Here is a 12831-nt window from a genome sequence, read left to right as displayed (position 1 = left end):
CTTTTTCATGGCTCTGATGAACCAGCAGAGGGCGCGTTTGTACAACAGACCAGCATCACATCATCATCAACTCTAGACTGTTTAAACATTTCATGAAGCACCTTGGTGTTTGATAAAGATCATAATGGTCCCAGTGTTACAAACAATAAAGAAAAAGACCTGCAAGACCTGTAAGGATATTGTTTGCTCATGGAAGATATAATGTCCCCAACTGGAATAAGGTAATAATTTATCACGGCTGCTGTCTCAATTACAAACTGTACCAAATGTAAGATTTTCATTCTGAATTTGTCTTTGAACTTTGAAGTCTTTTCCGCTGGGAGACGTCTGCTCCCAGCTGTTTTTCTTTTACTGCATTATGTTGTGGGCTTTTTGAGCTGGATGTAGACCGTGAGGGGACCAGTGATGAGTTGCTGTGGTTGAGATAAAAGGACCTAAAATTCATCGTATCCATCAATCAATCATTCCAGTGACACTTGCTTGGTGTGATGTGGTAAGTATGTGCAGAAAGAGGACTTTTATGCTCAAAAGTTTTATATCCAACCCATGTAAAGAAGTTTAATCGGTTTCAGTGGGTGGATTTAGTGTCTTATGGCGATCTGAGTTCTGTTTTTGACACTTTTCCATTTTAATATGATAAAACAAAGCTTGCTACTATTATTCTCTCCACAACTTCAGATTAAACTTTTTATACTGTCCATATACTTTTGAGGAGATACATATATTTCACTTTTGTTACTTTTATGACACATTTCAATCATTTAGTTTTTTTTAACAGGTTCAAGCTGTCAGAACCGTAAAAATATTAACTACAACTGTCAGACAGAAAAAATCATCTCAAGAAAAGTTCCTTAAAACTGTTCATTTGGTTTGTTTCCTTCAGGCGCCCTGTGTTGTTCCAGACCCCTGAAGTACTGCCCCTTTTTATACACAAAGTTAGCATTCGACTCTCCCACTGCAGTCCACCTCTCTTTAATAATAATCTGTTTCTAGAAGAGAGCTCACTGGAGGAAGCCTGGAGATGATGATTGCATTGCTTCCAGGCCTCACACTCCTTCTGCAAGCTTTTACCCTGACATCATTTGTCCCAACATGAATTACCATGTCTGTGTTAAAACTGGCAAACAGAGAAGAGTGTGTAGTGGCACTATGTGATACATGTTATAAATACAAGGGATATTTCAGATATGAACCGTTCTACTGGGATCATTTCCATGTTCCAAGGACGTGGGATTGAGACGGAATCTGTTTGAGAAATTTCTTTCTATATTGTATAACAAGGTTCCCACCCTTACAATAAAATGTGGAAAGAAAAAGTTGGAATGCTGTTTTCCATTTTATGAAACAGCACAGGCCCTTGGCAAAAGGCCTTTGAATAGTTGAATAATAATTTCAAAAATCATAAATGTTTTCCAACTGCACAAATGTTGTACAGTTAGCTCTCTGGCCTGAGCAGTCCACCGCTGTAACTGTTCTACTTTTCTGTGAATGATATACTGTAGAAGAAAAGGAAATGTTGTGTGTGTTGCAGAAGCTGTTGGGAAACCCAGCGTGTTAGTCAAACCGAAGAAGCACAAAACAGCTGCAGCATCATTATGGAGTTAAACTTTAACAGTGGAGGAGTCAAGAAACACAACTTCAGCGAAGTTCACGGTGAACTATGTGACACGTGAGATGAGACAATATGTCTCTCTGTTCTCACATCAAGGCTGGATTAATAAGCGAGCAAAGTGGACAACCAGACCCTCAGAGCCCCCAAAGGCCCCAGGTTCACTGTGACATTTAGTCTGTGCTATTTGACTCACTGATGGATAAAACTGAAATGGTCGGAAGGGTCCTCACCTGGTCTTGAGGATTTTGTGGATTGGCTATTTGTCAAAATCTATTTTTATTATAGAAAATGAAAAGAACAAACATGAACAACACACTATAGACTCTTAGTGGGGGTGTGCAGTGAATCATTCATACACCCTCAGACATCTCTTTCAACAAAACATGGAGATCAGATGAGACATCTTTGCAATTTTTATAGCATTCACATTTGAAGGAGGCAAACATTTCAACCCCAAAATGGGAAATCGTCAAGTCTGATCATTTCTCAGCATGCTAGTTTAACAGTAAACATCAGGCGCCAGGGGGCTAATACTATTCACTAGATATAACTGATTCAAGAGTGGTTTCTTCAGCATCAGGATGTTGATATACCCTTTAAACAGATTTCCTCCCCTTTCTTCTCAGAACAAGTGCAGGCTGTTAGGATGCAGGTCAGAGAGCCCTGAAGCTGTTCTGGTGGAAGAGGCTGATCTTACTTATATTCGGTGAGTTGTTATGTTAACGGCTGTTTCCATTTTTTTGTCCCCTCCCTGTTTACCCCATTACAAAGCAACATTGTATCCTGCTCAGTCTCGGTGTGGCTATCCCTCCATCAACACATGGCAGTCAGAATTTATCGAGCGGCAGCCAATGAGAGCGCTCCTTTTAGGGCGAGCCTCCGTCGCGCTCGGCCAATCGGAGACGCGGAACAGGACCCGTGCCTCCGAGTTGTGCAGCGATGTAATCACGTGACGCTGGGAAAAGGAATGCCAACATGGACCCGTGGCAAGGACGGGATGTGAGTGTGCTCCGACAATAACACGACGGAGGAAAAACGAAAACACGAAGATAGCAAAGCCAGTCGACGGCGCCGCTCTTCTCCGCCGAGCCTCCTCCCAACAACACACGGTAGGTCGAGCCGAACGGCCGGGATCCTCCTGCCCGGATCATCCGGAGACACGGAGGAGTATAAATAGAACATTTTTTTTGACCCAGCCGAACTTGAGACTCGTGGATTCCGATGCAGGCGCAGTTGTATTCGGGCAGATCGCCGTGTTCTGGGCCGCTGCTCCCGCGGAGGTCCAGGCAGGCGGCCGTTTTCTCCGCTTTGACGGGCCGATCTTTGGCTCGGGCTTAGTTTTGCTCGCCATACGTTCATGGGCGCGTCGGAGCGGGCCGTGTTTACCCAGCTCGTCCGCTGTGTGAAGTGTGAGGCCCTGCTGCAACATGTGCCTCACGGTGTGACAGCAGCAACAAACATCCGTCACATCAGCGCACGGCGGGCTTTTCCCTTTCTAAACTTTTAATCGACTTGAAATTTACGTGACCCAAAATTTTCCAACTGTATTTTTTAAAGCTTTTTTCACATCTCGGCTCGCTCACATGGCTTTATATACATATGTAAATAGCTGTTATGTAATAACATCTGGACTAAAGAGTACCAGACCAGTGCTACAAGGTTTAAACATTATTGTGGCCCGCAGATGAAGTTGGACCTTATTTTTCTATTTGTTAGAAGACTTAGAGGGACTGTTCCCCCAAGAGGGGCCTATATTTAAAAACAAAGGTGGGATATCTAATGTCAAAGTGAAGTGGTCTGCTGTAACTCTTGCTAGTGCTGGTTCAAGGATTATAAATGGGCTGAAACTGGCAAAATGGGCCCCCAGCCTCACAGGGCCACAAAAACCCCTGGTTGATTATATGTCAGTTAGTTTTAGTAATCCAAATGATTGTGAACTAGTGTGTGCTCTACTGAACTATAGGCAGGTAATACATCATCACCAGTACTGTTTTCAGTCGTTTAGAGGGGCCCTGTGTGAAAGATAAAGTTGTATTTAATTAAATAACCAGAAAATAACACACACTGAATATTAAAAGTAAGCTAGCCGATCGTAGGCTTGATGGTCGGATCCCCAGCTCTTCCTGTCCCATCCTGGTGCGTGTGCATCTACCAGATATTCAATGTTTAATCAGTATTGTTATTTAGTGACTTTTAATAGATTTGTATCATAATGGGATGGTCATACTGTGTTATTACTTCAGAATTGTGTTGTCCAAATCAATAATTCGATGTCAGCATGATTAAAATTGGGGTCTCTAAGAATTTTGTAAGAAGGTAGCCTGTAGACTAAATAGAAAGAATAAATGCCTATGCTGACGATATCCTGTAGCATTCAAGTTTAAAATCCAGGCCCTGAGGTACATGAACAGCTCCTCATATGTTTAATGCTATGTAATCGAATCCAATCTCAATGTTGCCTTTGCAGGTTTTTGCAATCCCACTTCTGGATAGTGTTTCCTCCACGTCCTCTCTTCAGCGTTTGGCCTGGATCAATGGTGTCTCTCAGCAGCAGAACGCTGAGCTTGGAGAACGACCTGTTCAGGGACAGCAGCAGCAGCAGCCTCTTCTCCCTCAGCCTGGGAGATGGAGTCCGCAGCGAGGGGGGTAGTTTGGCCTCCTGCGACAGCCCCGAGGCCGCGGAGCTGGGGGCCACGCACAGCTCCAGCCTCGGAGAGGACGAAGACGAGGAGGAGGAAGAGGATGAGGACGAGGGTGCGCGTCTGCATGTTTTTCTTGGAGCAGAGCGAGAAGAGGAACCCGCAGGTCAGGAGCCTAAGCTGCCAGAATTCCCTTTCCACCCGTCTTCCCCGTTCTCCCCGACTCTGGAGGACATAGAGGAGTTCTTGAGGGAGAAGATGGAACTGGTCAAAGAGGGGCTACTGACCCCAAAAGAGGAGACCTCCCCTCTACCATGCAGTGACTCTTCATCCTCTGCTGCACCCCCGGCTGCTTCCTCAGAGTCTTGCAGTGACCCAGGGACTAGTGCCTCCTATTGGACTTCAAGCCCAAATACCCCTAAGGACGAGCAAGACAGCCCCAGCCCACTTGACCCTTCCCCTTCTGCCCAAGCTAACCCCTCACCATCCACCTCAACTCCGCCCATGGTGCTGGGTGGTCCACTGGTTCTCCAGCTCCAGCCCCTACGTCTGGCCCAGCCTCAGACCCCAGCAGGCTCTCCTCCCGGGGCCCAAAGTGGTATTTGGCTCACTCATCTGGTCATGGGGCTCCAGGGTGGAACAGGACAAAATCTCACCCTGCTGGCCCCACAGGTGCCCTCTACCCCCACCACCTTGTTATCACTAAAAAGTGGAGATAGTAAGTCAGCTGACCAGAAGTATGTGAAGATCGCCCCTCTGCCCATCACCATGAGGACTCTAGAGATCACGGGCGTGACTGGGGTCGGGGGCCAAAGCAGTGGTCTGTTGAAGGCCGTGGCCCCCCGGGTGACCAGAGTGCCGCCAACAGAGAGGGTCCATAAGTGCTCGCACCCAGGCTGTGGGAAGATGTACACCAAAAGCAGCCACCTGAAAGCTCACTTCCGCCGGCATACGGGAGAGAAGCCCTACACATGTAGCTGGCCTGAGTGTGGGTGGAGGTACGTGACATGATGTGTACTGACGCAGTGTTAATGAGTGATGGGGCGGGTTGGTCAAGACACAAATGAGATGATGAATCAGGAACCAGGAAGTCCAGTTCACATCGCACAGGTTTATAATCATGTGAGGAAAGATGTTACAGCGTGAGTTGCACCAAACGTTGAGCCGGGTTTGATGTTATTATTTCGCCAGCGTCTGAGCACTTCCTTACCTCAAAGTAACTGGCTAGTCATAAAAACTAGTTTTAAAAATAAGGCTGCAGCAATTGAAAATTGTGATCATCTTTTTAATTTCTCAGTTGTTTATTTTCGATTCTATCATCAGAATGTACAGTAATATACCAAAGTTTTGGAAGATTTTCCCAATGCTAACACACTAAACCGCTAACATTAGCCTGTGTAAGAGGGCTGAATAGTAATAAAAACTTGACAGAAATTAAAAACTAAATATATTACATATTTAATACACATTGGGACCACTTCACATGAGCAGTCATATGTTCATTTGCTGAATAGTGATTTTAGCTGTTCAGTGTCCTGTTAAAGGAAAGATGCTCCTACTAGTTCACCTATATTCATTGTGTCATTACATGTGGATTCCACCCCCCCAAAAAAAACTGCCTTATTGAGCTGCAGAGTGTATACCACTGCTTTTTAAAGGATATGACAGGCACTAAAACCCGGGATGAATATGAGTCCCCTGAAATTATTCACTCATTCGCTTCCATTTCAGGCATTTGTCAATCATCATCACGGGTTTGCTGTCTGATTTCACACATCCATCAGGGCATGCATTACATTGTGGGACTCATGACTTTTTCATTCCATTGTGGGAACTTTCAGGGCACTGTATAGCACATAGAAAATAAGTGTCTTAAAGTAAATGTAGTCATCAGTGTAGTAAGTGGGGCATGATTTGAGACACAGCCACAGTTTTTGGTCTAAGTTTGACTGGTAGTCATCATTTCTTCACTAATAAGAAGAAATGACTCCAGAGTGTCTCTCTCTCTCTCTCTCTCTCTCTCTCTCTCTCTCTCTCTCTCTCTTTCTCTCTCTCTCTCTCTGTGGCTCGTGAACTCCTTGCTATGTTTCTATGCTAATGTGAAAAACTCGTGTCTGTGTTCCTGTCTCCACCCGCCTGCTCTTGTGTCGCCAGGTTCTCCCGGTCTGACGAACTGTCTCGTCACCGCCGCTCTCACTCTGGCATCAAGCCATACGAGTGCTCGCTGTGCGAGAAGAAGTTCGCCCGCAGCGACCACTTATCCAAACACACAAAGGTCCACCGCAGCTCCAGGCCCAGCAGGATTATCAGAACCACTGTGTGACACCTGCAGCTGGCCTAAACCCAGCCCTGCACCCACCCACCCAGCCTGGCCTGGCCTGGCGTGGCGTTGACCAGGGGCGTCCGGGACTCCCTCAGGACTTTTGGTGCTTGACAAGCAGAACTTTCAGAAGAATCACGAGAGCCGGCTGCACTCATAGTTTCCTTCCTTCCTCTCCTCCCTCCCTGCTGTTTATCTTTCACTGTTCCTTCTGAGCATCTCGTCCGATACGAGCGAACAGCCTCCTCAGGAAAAAGTCATCTGAAAGTGGATTTCCTGGCCTTCTCATACACACACACACACACACACACACACAGTATGTATGTATGTACACACAGTACAAAACACACAACGGGAGAGGTCTTACAGAGGCCCCTCTTGCATTACTATTGTGTTGCCAAGCTACCAGGTGCTGTTGAAAGTAGGGCGGTGACCAGTAATAGGAGTGTCTGTAATTCTATAACCTCTTCTCTACTTCTGTGATTGCCCTTCATCCTCAATGCCAAAGGGTCCACATGCATAAAGCTTCCAAACTTTTTTGTACGTTGCTAAAGTGAAGATTTAGTCTGCTTAGCATCACATTTATGCCATGTGTTCTAATCACAAGGCTTGCAATGGACATGTTCACGTGGCGTGAAATCATGATTAAAGCGGCAGAATCTCCTGTAGATACTCAGAGTCACAGTTCACCCTGAATGAACGGCATGACTCTTGATGTTAGGAGTACATGCTGAGACATTGCTTTTGTCAGACTAAACGTGTGGCTTTGCTCACAATTTGGCAGAGCTGAGGAAAGCTTCCAATGTTTATTTGCATCCAACCCTGGCCTTTACTGCATTCGTCCAATCATAATCCACCCTGTTATGACCTGAATGCCTTTTCTCAGCCCCAGTATGCCCTAATCTCTATTGATGCCTTTGTCCATATCACAAAACCTCACTTTATCCTACTGTTATCATATGACTGCTCGTATTTAACTGTGATTCTGAACTGGGGGTTGCCAAACCAGAAATCCATGTTCTGGCCCCACGAGAGCATGAAAACGACATCCTCGGTGCGTGACAGTTTATAAGCTCTTTATTCTCTGAAACTCTCTTGAAATCATTGTGCGGAGGACTTATGTGGCCTGGAAAACTACTTGTCCTATATGTTATTTTTTGGCTCAATGGTGCAAAAGTGATGTGAAACACTCCTCTTTCTCCTTTACATTAGCAGTTACTGTAAAACATTTCTCTGTCGGTCATAGCAGCAAGAAAAGCTAATAGGTTAAGCAGCTGGAAAGGCAGCTAACATCTATTCAATCACCTGTATTAGCATACTCAATATAATACGTACTGAACTTGTACAGCTTGTAGCCTTTATATAGATTTTTTTTTATCAAAGGGTTTTCAATCAGTGCATTAAGCTATTCAGTCGTGCTTCTGGCGAGGTTTTCGGCCTGTTATGTGAGTTTGATTGTAGCGTGATCAATCTGTGGAATGTCAGACTGATTATGGTCTGGGATTTGGAGTCCCACTCTACCCATTCACAAACCATTAAGCTGAGTCTTCTGGTCTCAAGTGCACTTGTGTTACAGTGAGAAACAGTCATTGTGCTCTTACGGCAGTTCCATAAAATGTATTGGAACCATAAAATGCCAAAAAAAACAAACAGACATATTTTGTAAGGACGGATAAACTGCACAGCGCAGTGCAGTCACTATTATCATTTATTCTATGATCTTGACACTTTGGTGCTTGTTAACCTATCAGTGCTTCACATGAAGAGACTGTACAACTGACAGCATAACGCTTCACATAACTGGATTGTCTCTGTTAAACCAACAGACTCTTACTGCTACAAACCTTAGGCTACTGGCAATCTTAACTTAGCTCGACTCGAGCAACATTGGTGCTTTTGGATAAACTCAAAAGTAGAGCACTTCTGCATGTAGCAGTGCACAGTCATTTACACAGCAATCATGCTCATGTCCTTGTCTGTTAGCATCATGGACACATTAGGTCTCACTCTTTAAAAACAACCATGCTTGGTAATGTAGAAACCCATTGAGAGCAGACAGACAGGCAGACGTGTTTATCTGTCTGAACCAGTGCTGTCTTTGTGTCTGAGCCTCCCCAGGCTGCTTCTACTGACCTACATCCAGACCTGTATTCCCCAATCATCGTCATCCAGTTCTCCCTCTCTTCTCTGTTTCTCTCTCAGTCCTGCTTGTGTATCTGGTTGAACACAGGCTGTATTTTTTTTTTTAATACCAGAAATGCTATTTTCCTATTTGCAAAAAATAAAAACAAAAAAAAAATGAAAACACTGAATCCATGTTGTTTTTTGAGGGATGCTTTTGGAAAAGAACTGTCAGGAGGACAGAACAGGAGTTATAGTCTGCTGCGTTCATGTTTCATTTGATGTAATAATACAATGATCTCATTATGGAATGATGTGGTCCTGTTTAGATGTGTGCCTGCAAATAACTGGTCAACACTAATTAGTGGTGGAATATAATGAAGTACATTTACTCAAGTACTGTACTTACAGCTGTACACATCATTATTTTTACATTAACAATGGCTAGGTATAATGTGAAAGGCATTACTAGTAGAGACGAAGTGATAAAGGATTTATCACCAAACTCTGTGGTTTCCATCCACCGCAGCAGCAAAAAAAAATCCCAAACACTCACTTTATGTTGTATGTTCTGCACCAAACGACAGACAACGTAAGCAGTTAGCTGGTGAACAACGCCTGTTCACTAACTGGCCAGAATCAACTCGAAATGAAAACTTGTTTTGTTGTGTGTCTTCTGGATGTGTAAATACATTTTGGCAATCTTCATCACAACAGCCTGATAATTCTGTAATTGCATGTTTTCAGTGGCGCAAAAAAATCTATGAATGCAGCTGCAAGTACAATTCTTACGTATTTGTGCTTCACTGAAGTATTTACATTTTCCACCACTTTGTACATCTACTTCAAGTATATTGTGCTTTTTACTCCACCGCTTTTATTTGACAACCAAATTACAAATTTCTTTGTAGATTTAGTTGCTTTAATGGTTTCAGTACAACATCGATGCGGACCCATGTGGACTGAACCAAAGTCGTACATTTGTGGGCTGGAAACCAAAACAATGAGGGGAACGCCAAAGTTCCTCTTTCACATTACACATAGTCATTGGACACATTGTTCATGTAAAAATACTGAATAGTACAGGTTTAAAATAAAAAAAAAACCCTGAGATGAGTAATATACATGGGTAAATAAAACTTAAACTATCCAACAGAATGCATTACTCCTCCTCCACCAGTGAGCTACAACAAAATGAAATGCTGGTAGCACGTAGATGTATCATAGATAATCATATAAATATACATAATATACTCTCATCTGTAAATATAAAGGAAAATGCTTTGGAATCCAGACATATTAATGCTGGTTCTCTGCTTATATAGACAGGACTTGGATCAGTCTGAATGCATTTTCATTACTCTCGATAGCAGTAAAGCATCAGCCAGCATCCAGAAATGAACCAGCAGCATTTTGCGTTCTACCCATCAACCTATAATGAAGCAGGAATAAACTTCAAAACACTGGCTAGCTTTGTTGTGGTGGCAGACAAAGTTACCAGCGTGCTCTTCTTTCACTGTGTCTCTAGTCACCTCCTCTATTCATTTACCCAGTGACTGTCTCTTTGAAATGCCACCAATCTGAATTTCCTGCAGCACTGAAAGGCTGCAGGGATTGCAGCACAGAGGTGACGTGATAACCACATCAAGGCCACTTCAGTGAGCCTGAATAAAAAGATGTTGCAGGAAGGTTTCAGTCCTGTAATCACTTTCCAATACTCTTGTGGCTGCTGCAGTATGGTGCAATACCTCTTTGTGCAGTACTCCAGAAAGCAGAGAGGAAGCTGCAGCTCTGTCTGCACGCATATCAGGGTGGAATTTCTGGCTGCTGGTGCTTTCCAGTTGTGTTTGGCTAATAGAGAGCACCCAGAGGAAACTGGGACTGGCCTTCAAAGCGAAAATCTGTGTTGCCTCCTTTCCGTTGCTTCGCTCTTGCACACGAGATGCTCTTGCTGATCAGAAAAAAAGCATCTGGTTAGTGTTGTGCTGCTTTGATTGATAAACTGTAACTGAGCAAGGTGTGTGTAAAGGAAGGGGGCTGGAACTGGAGGACAGAGGGAAGAAGGGGGTTTCCTTTTAGAAATGAAATGTGCCCACAGGCTTTAATGTAATAAGAGCAGCTGACAACAGTTGTGACCAGTGGTTATTGTACAACAGAGTGCTGTATTGTCTTTAAAAAGGAACAGCACTGCCTTTAAAAAGCTCAAAATTTCTTCTGATTAGTAAGTGTGACAACTTCTGCTTCTAAAAGCTATAGAATAGATGAGAACGTTGTAACTCTGTTTCAGTGGATAGTTTAAGGTTGCTCCTCTGTCAATTCCTATGAAACATGTTGAGAATTTATTAAATATGTTCTCCCACCCTCCTTTATTCTCCCTTTCCCTCTTGCATCCTCTCTCTGGCCAAGTTGGAAAGTATAGTGAATTCATATGGGCATCAGAAAAGCAGAGAGAGAAAAGCCTGAAGTTGCTAAGAGATATCTATCTATCTATCTATCTATCTATCTATCTATCTATCTATCTATCTATCTATCTTTATTTACATCAGTTGTATTTATATCTAGTCTTATGTCTAAAACTGTATGAAGGATTAAGCCAGACACAAGCGTACACAAGTCTGTGCATTAAGTAGCATGACAGGGACAGAACAACACACAGTACAGTGGATTCAGTCATATCTGCACACACTTTACATTCCTGTTGATTAACAAGAGCTTACTGTATAATTTCAAATCTGCAGCTGGTAATGTGCAGACTTCCAACAAATGCACCGTATATCTATGTAAAATATGAGCACACTGTAAACCTGCTTAAGACATTAATAGAGGCAATCCAAATACCGTACATTTGTTCCTCAGATGTAGTGAATCACTCAGCCGTCACCCTCTGGTCCTTGAATGCCTCACATTAAGGGCTGAATAGTCATCATGTTCCTTTTGTTGATTTTAATATTATTATTGTTATTACTATTATTATTATGGCTGAATGTCAGAATCCTATCAATACTGATAGTCAAGTTAAGTTTGTTTCTTCTCATTCATCAAAATATGCAGTACACAGCCGAACAAAATGTCGTTCCTCATGGGCCCAAGGTAGAACTACACAAATAAGTATAGGAATTTTAAAAAGGGAAAATAAAATAGAATATCAAAAATATAGAATAGAAATAGAAATACTCTAAGTTGTAATAGTGTAATAAAGTAGAATAGGAATGCTGTGTTTACCTGTATCTCAACCTATACAAACATGGTGAACAATTAAATGACAATATAGTCAGTAACCTCAGTGGTGGTTATTCACAGTACAAAATAGTAAGCACAGCGCTGATGATGGACTGGTATAAAGTGTCATCGCAGTATGTTATGTTCATGAGCAAGACAAATAATATAATATAGTCTAGACTAGCATAACATAGATCTGCACAATGTAGACAGCAGGCACTGTGTGAAAGACTGCAGTTGTGACACTTATTGCCTGGAGAGGGCTTAAGTGTTAAAACCGAAAAAATAGCAAAGACTATGATTTGGTTTTACTGTAGGAGGCACCATTAATGTGTACGTCAGCTGGTCTCCACTGCTGCAGCTGTCGCTCGCCTTCTCTCCGCGTGGTGCATGCTGTTCGGACAATAACCGAACAGCTCCCCCTTGTGGACAAATCGTTGTCTGCTAAATGTTAATTCGTGAGTTTCAGAGTTATTAAATTACAGTGCCATTCCATTAAATGCTTTGCATCAAATACAGAAAAAAAAAACTTACGTTGTGTGTGTTATAGCCACGTGATAGACTGGTAAGCAATCTTCCAGCCCAGTGCATGCTAGAGTAAGATGGAAATGCAGTGTCAGAGTATATATTAAATATATACATAAAGTGTTTCCTCCACACATCTCTTTGTTTTCATTCTTTTCATAATCCAGTTATCAACAGATGCAAACAAGATTTTTCTACAATGACTGCCTCTGTCTTTCATTGTCACCAAATCAAATTATTTGACAATGCATCCATTCATCTGTTATTACCTAAAGTAACTCCAATATGAAACAGCAATATTTATGAATTCACAATTTCTGAGAAAAGGTTGTACTTATAAGTTTAATTTAAGTCTACAAGTTTTGTAAAATCGTTTTTATTCAACGAGGTGAGCC

General features: G+C 42.8%; 1 protein-coding gene across 1 annotated transcript; it reads left to right on the top strand.

Moving 5' to 3' along the window:
* The first annotated feature begins 2590 nt into the window (after positions 1 to 2590).
* On the top strand, positions 2591 to 8807 carry si:ch211-117k10.3 (Krueppel-like factor 15). The gene is made up of 3 exons (XM_041956494.1): positions 2591 to 2721; positions 4080 to 5249; positions 6406 to 8807. Exons 2-3 carry the CDS (start codon positions 4147 to 4149, stop codon positions 6572 to 6574), a joined length of 1272 nt encoding a protein of 423 aa, XP_041812428.1. The 5' UTR covers positions 2591 to 2721; positions 4080 to 4146; the 3' UTR covers positions 6575 to 8807.
* The last annotated feature ends 4024 nt before the right edge of the window (positions 8808 to 12831 follow it).

This window comes from Chelmon rostratus, chromosome 2 (genome assembly GCF_017976325.1).
Source record: "Chelmon rostratus isolate fCheRos1 chromosome 2, fCheRos1.pri, whole genome shotgun sequence".
In the NCBI taxonomy this organism is placed as follows: domain Eukaryota; kingdom Metazoa; phylum Chordata; class Actinopteri; order Chaetodontiformes; family Chaetodontidae; genus Chelmon; species Chelmon rostratus.
This window is presented reverse-complemented; position numbering and strand designations above follow the sequence as displayed.

Excerpts from the sequence above, each read along its gene's own strand:
- si:ch211-117k10.3 (XM_041956494.1), top strand. The coding sequence starts at position 4,147 with ATGGTGTCTCTCAGCAGCAGAACGCTGAGCTTGGAGAACGACCTGTTC. Across the intron at positions 5,250-6,405 it reads TGGCCTGAGTGTGGGTGGAG|GTTCTCCCGGTCTGACGAAC; the intron begins GTACGTGACATG and ends TTGTGTCGCCAG.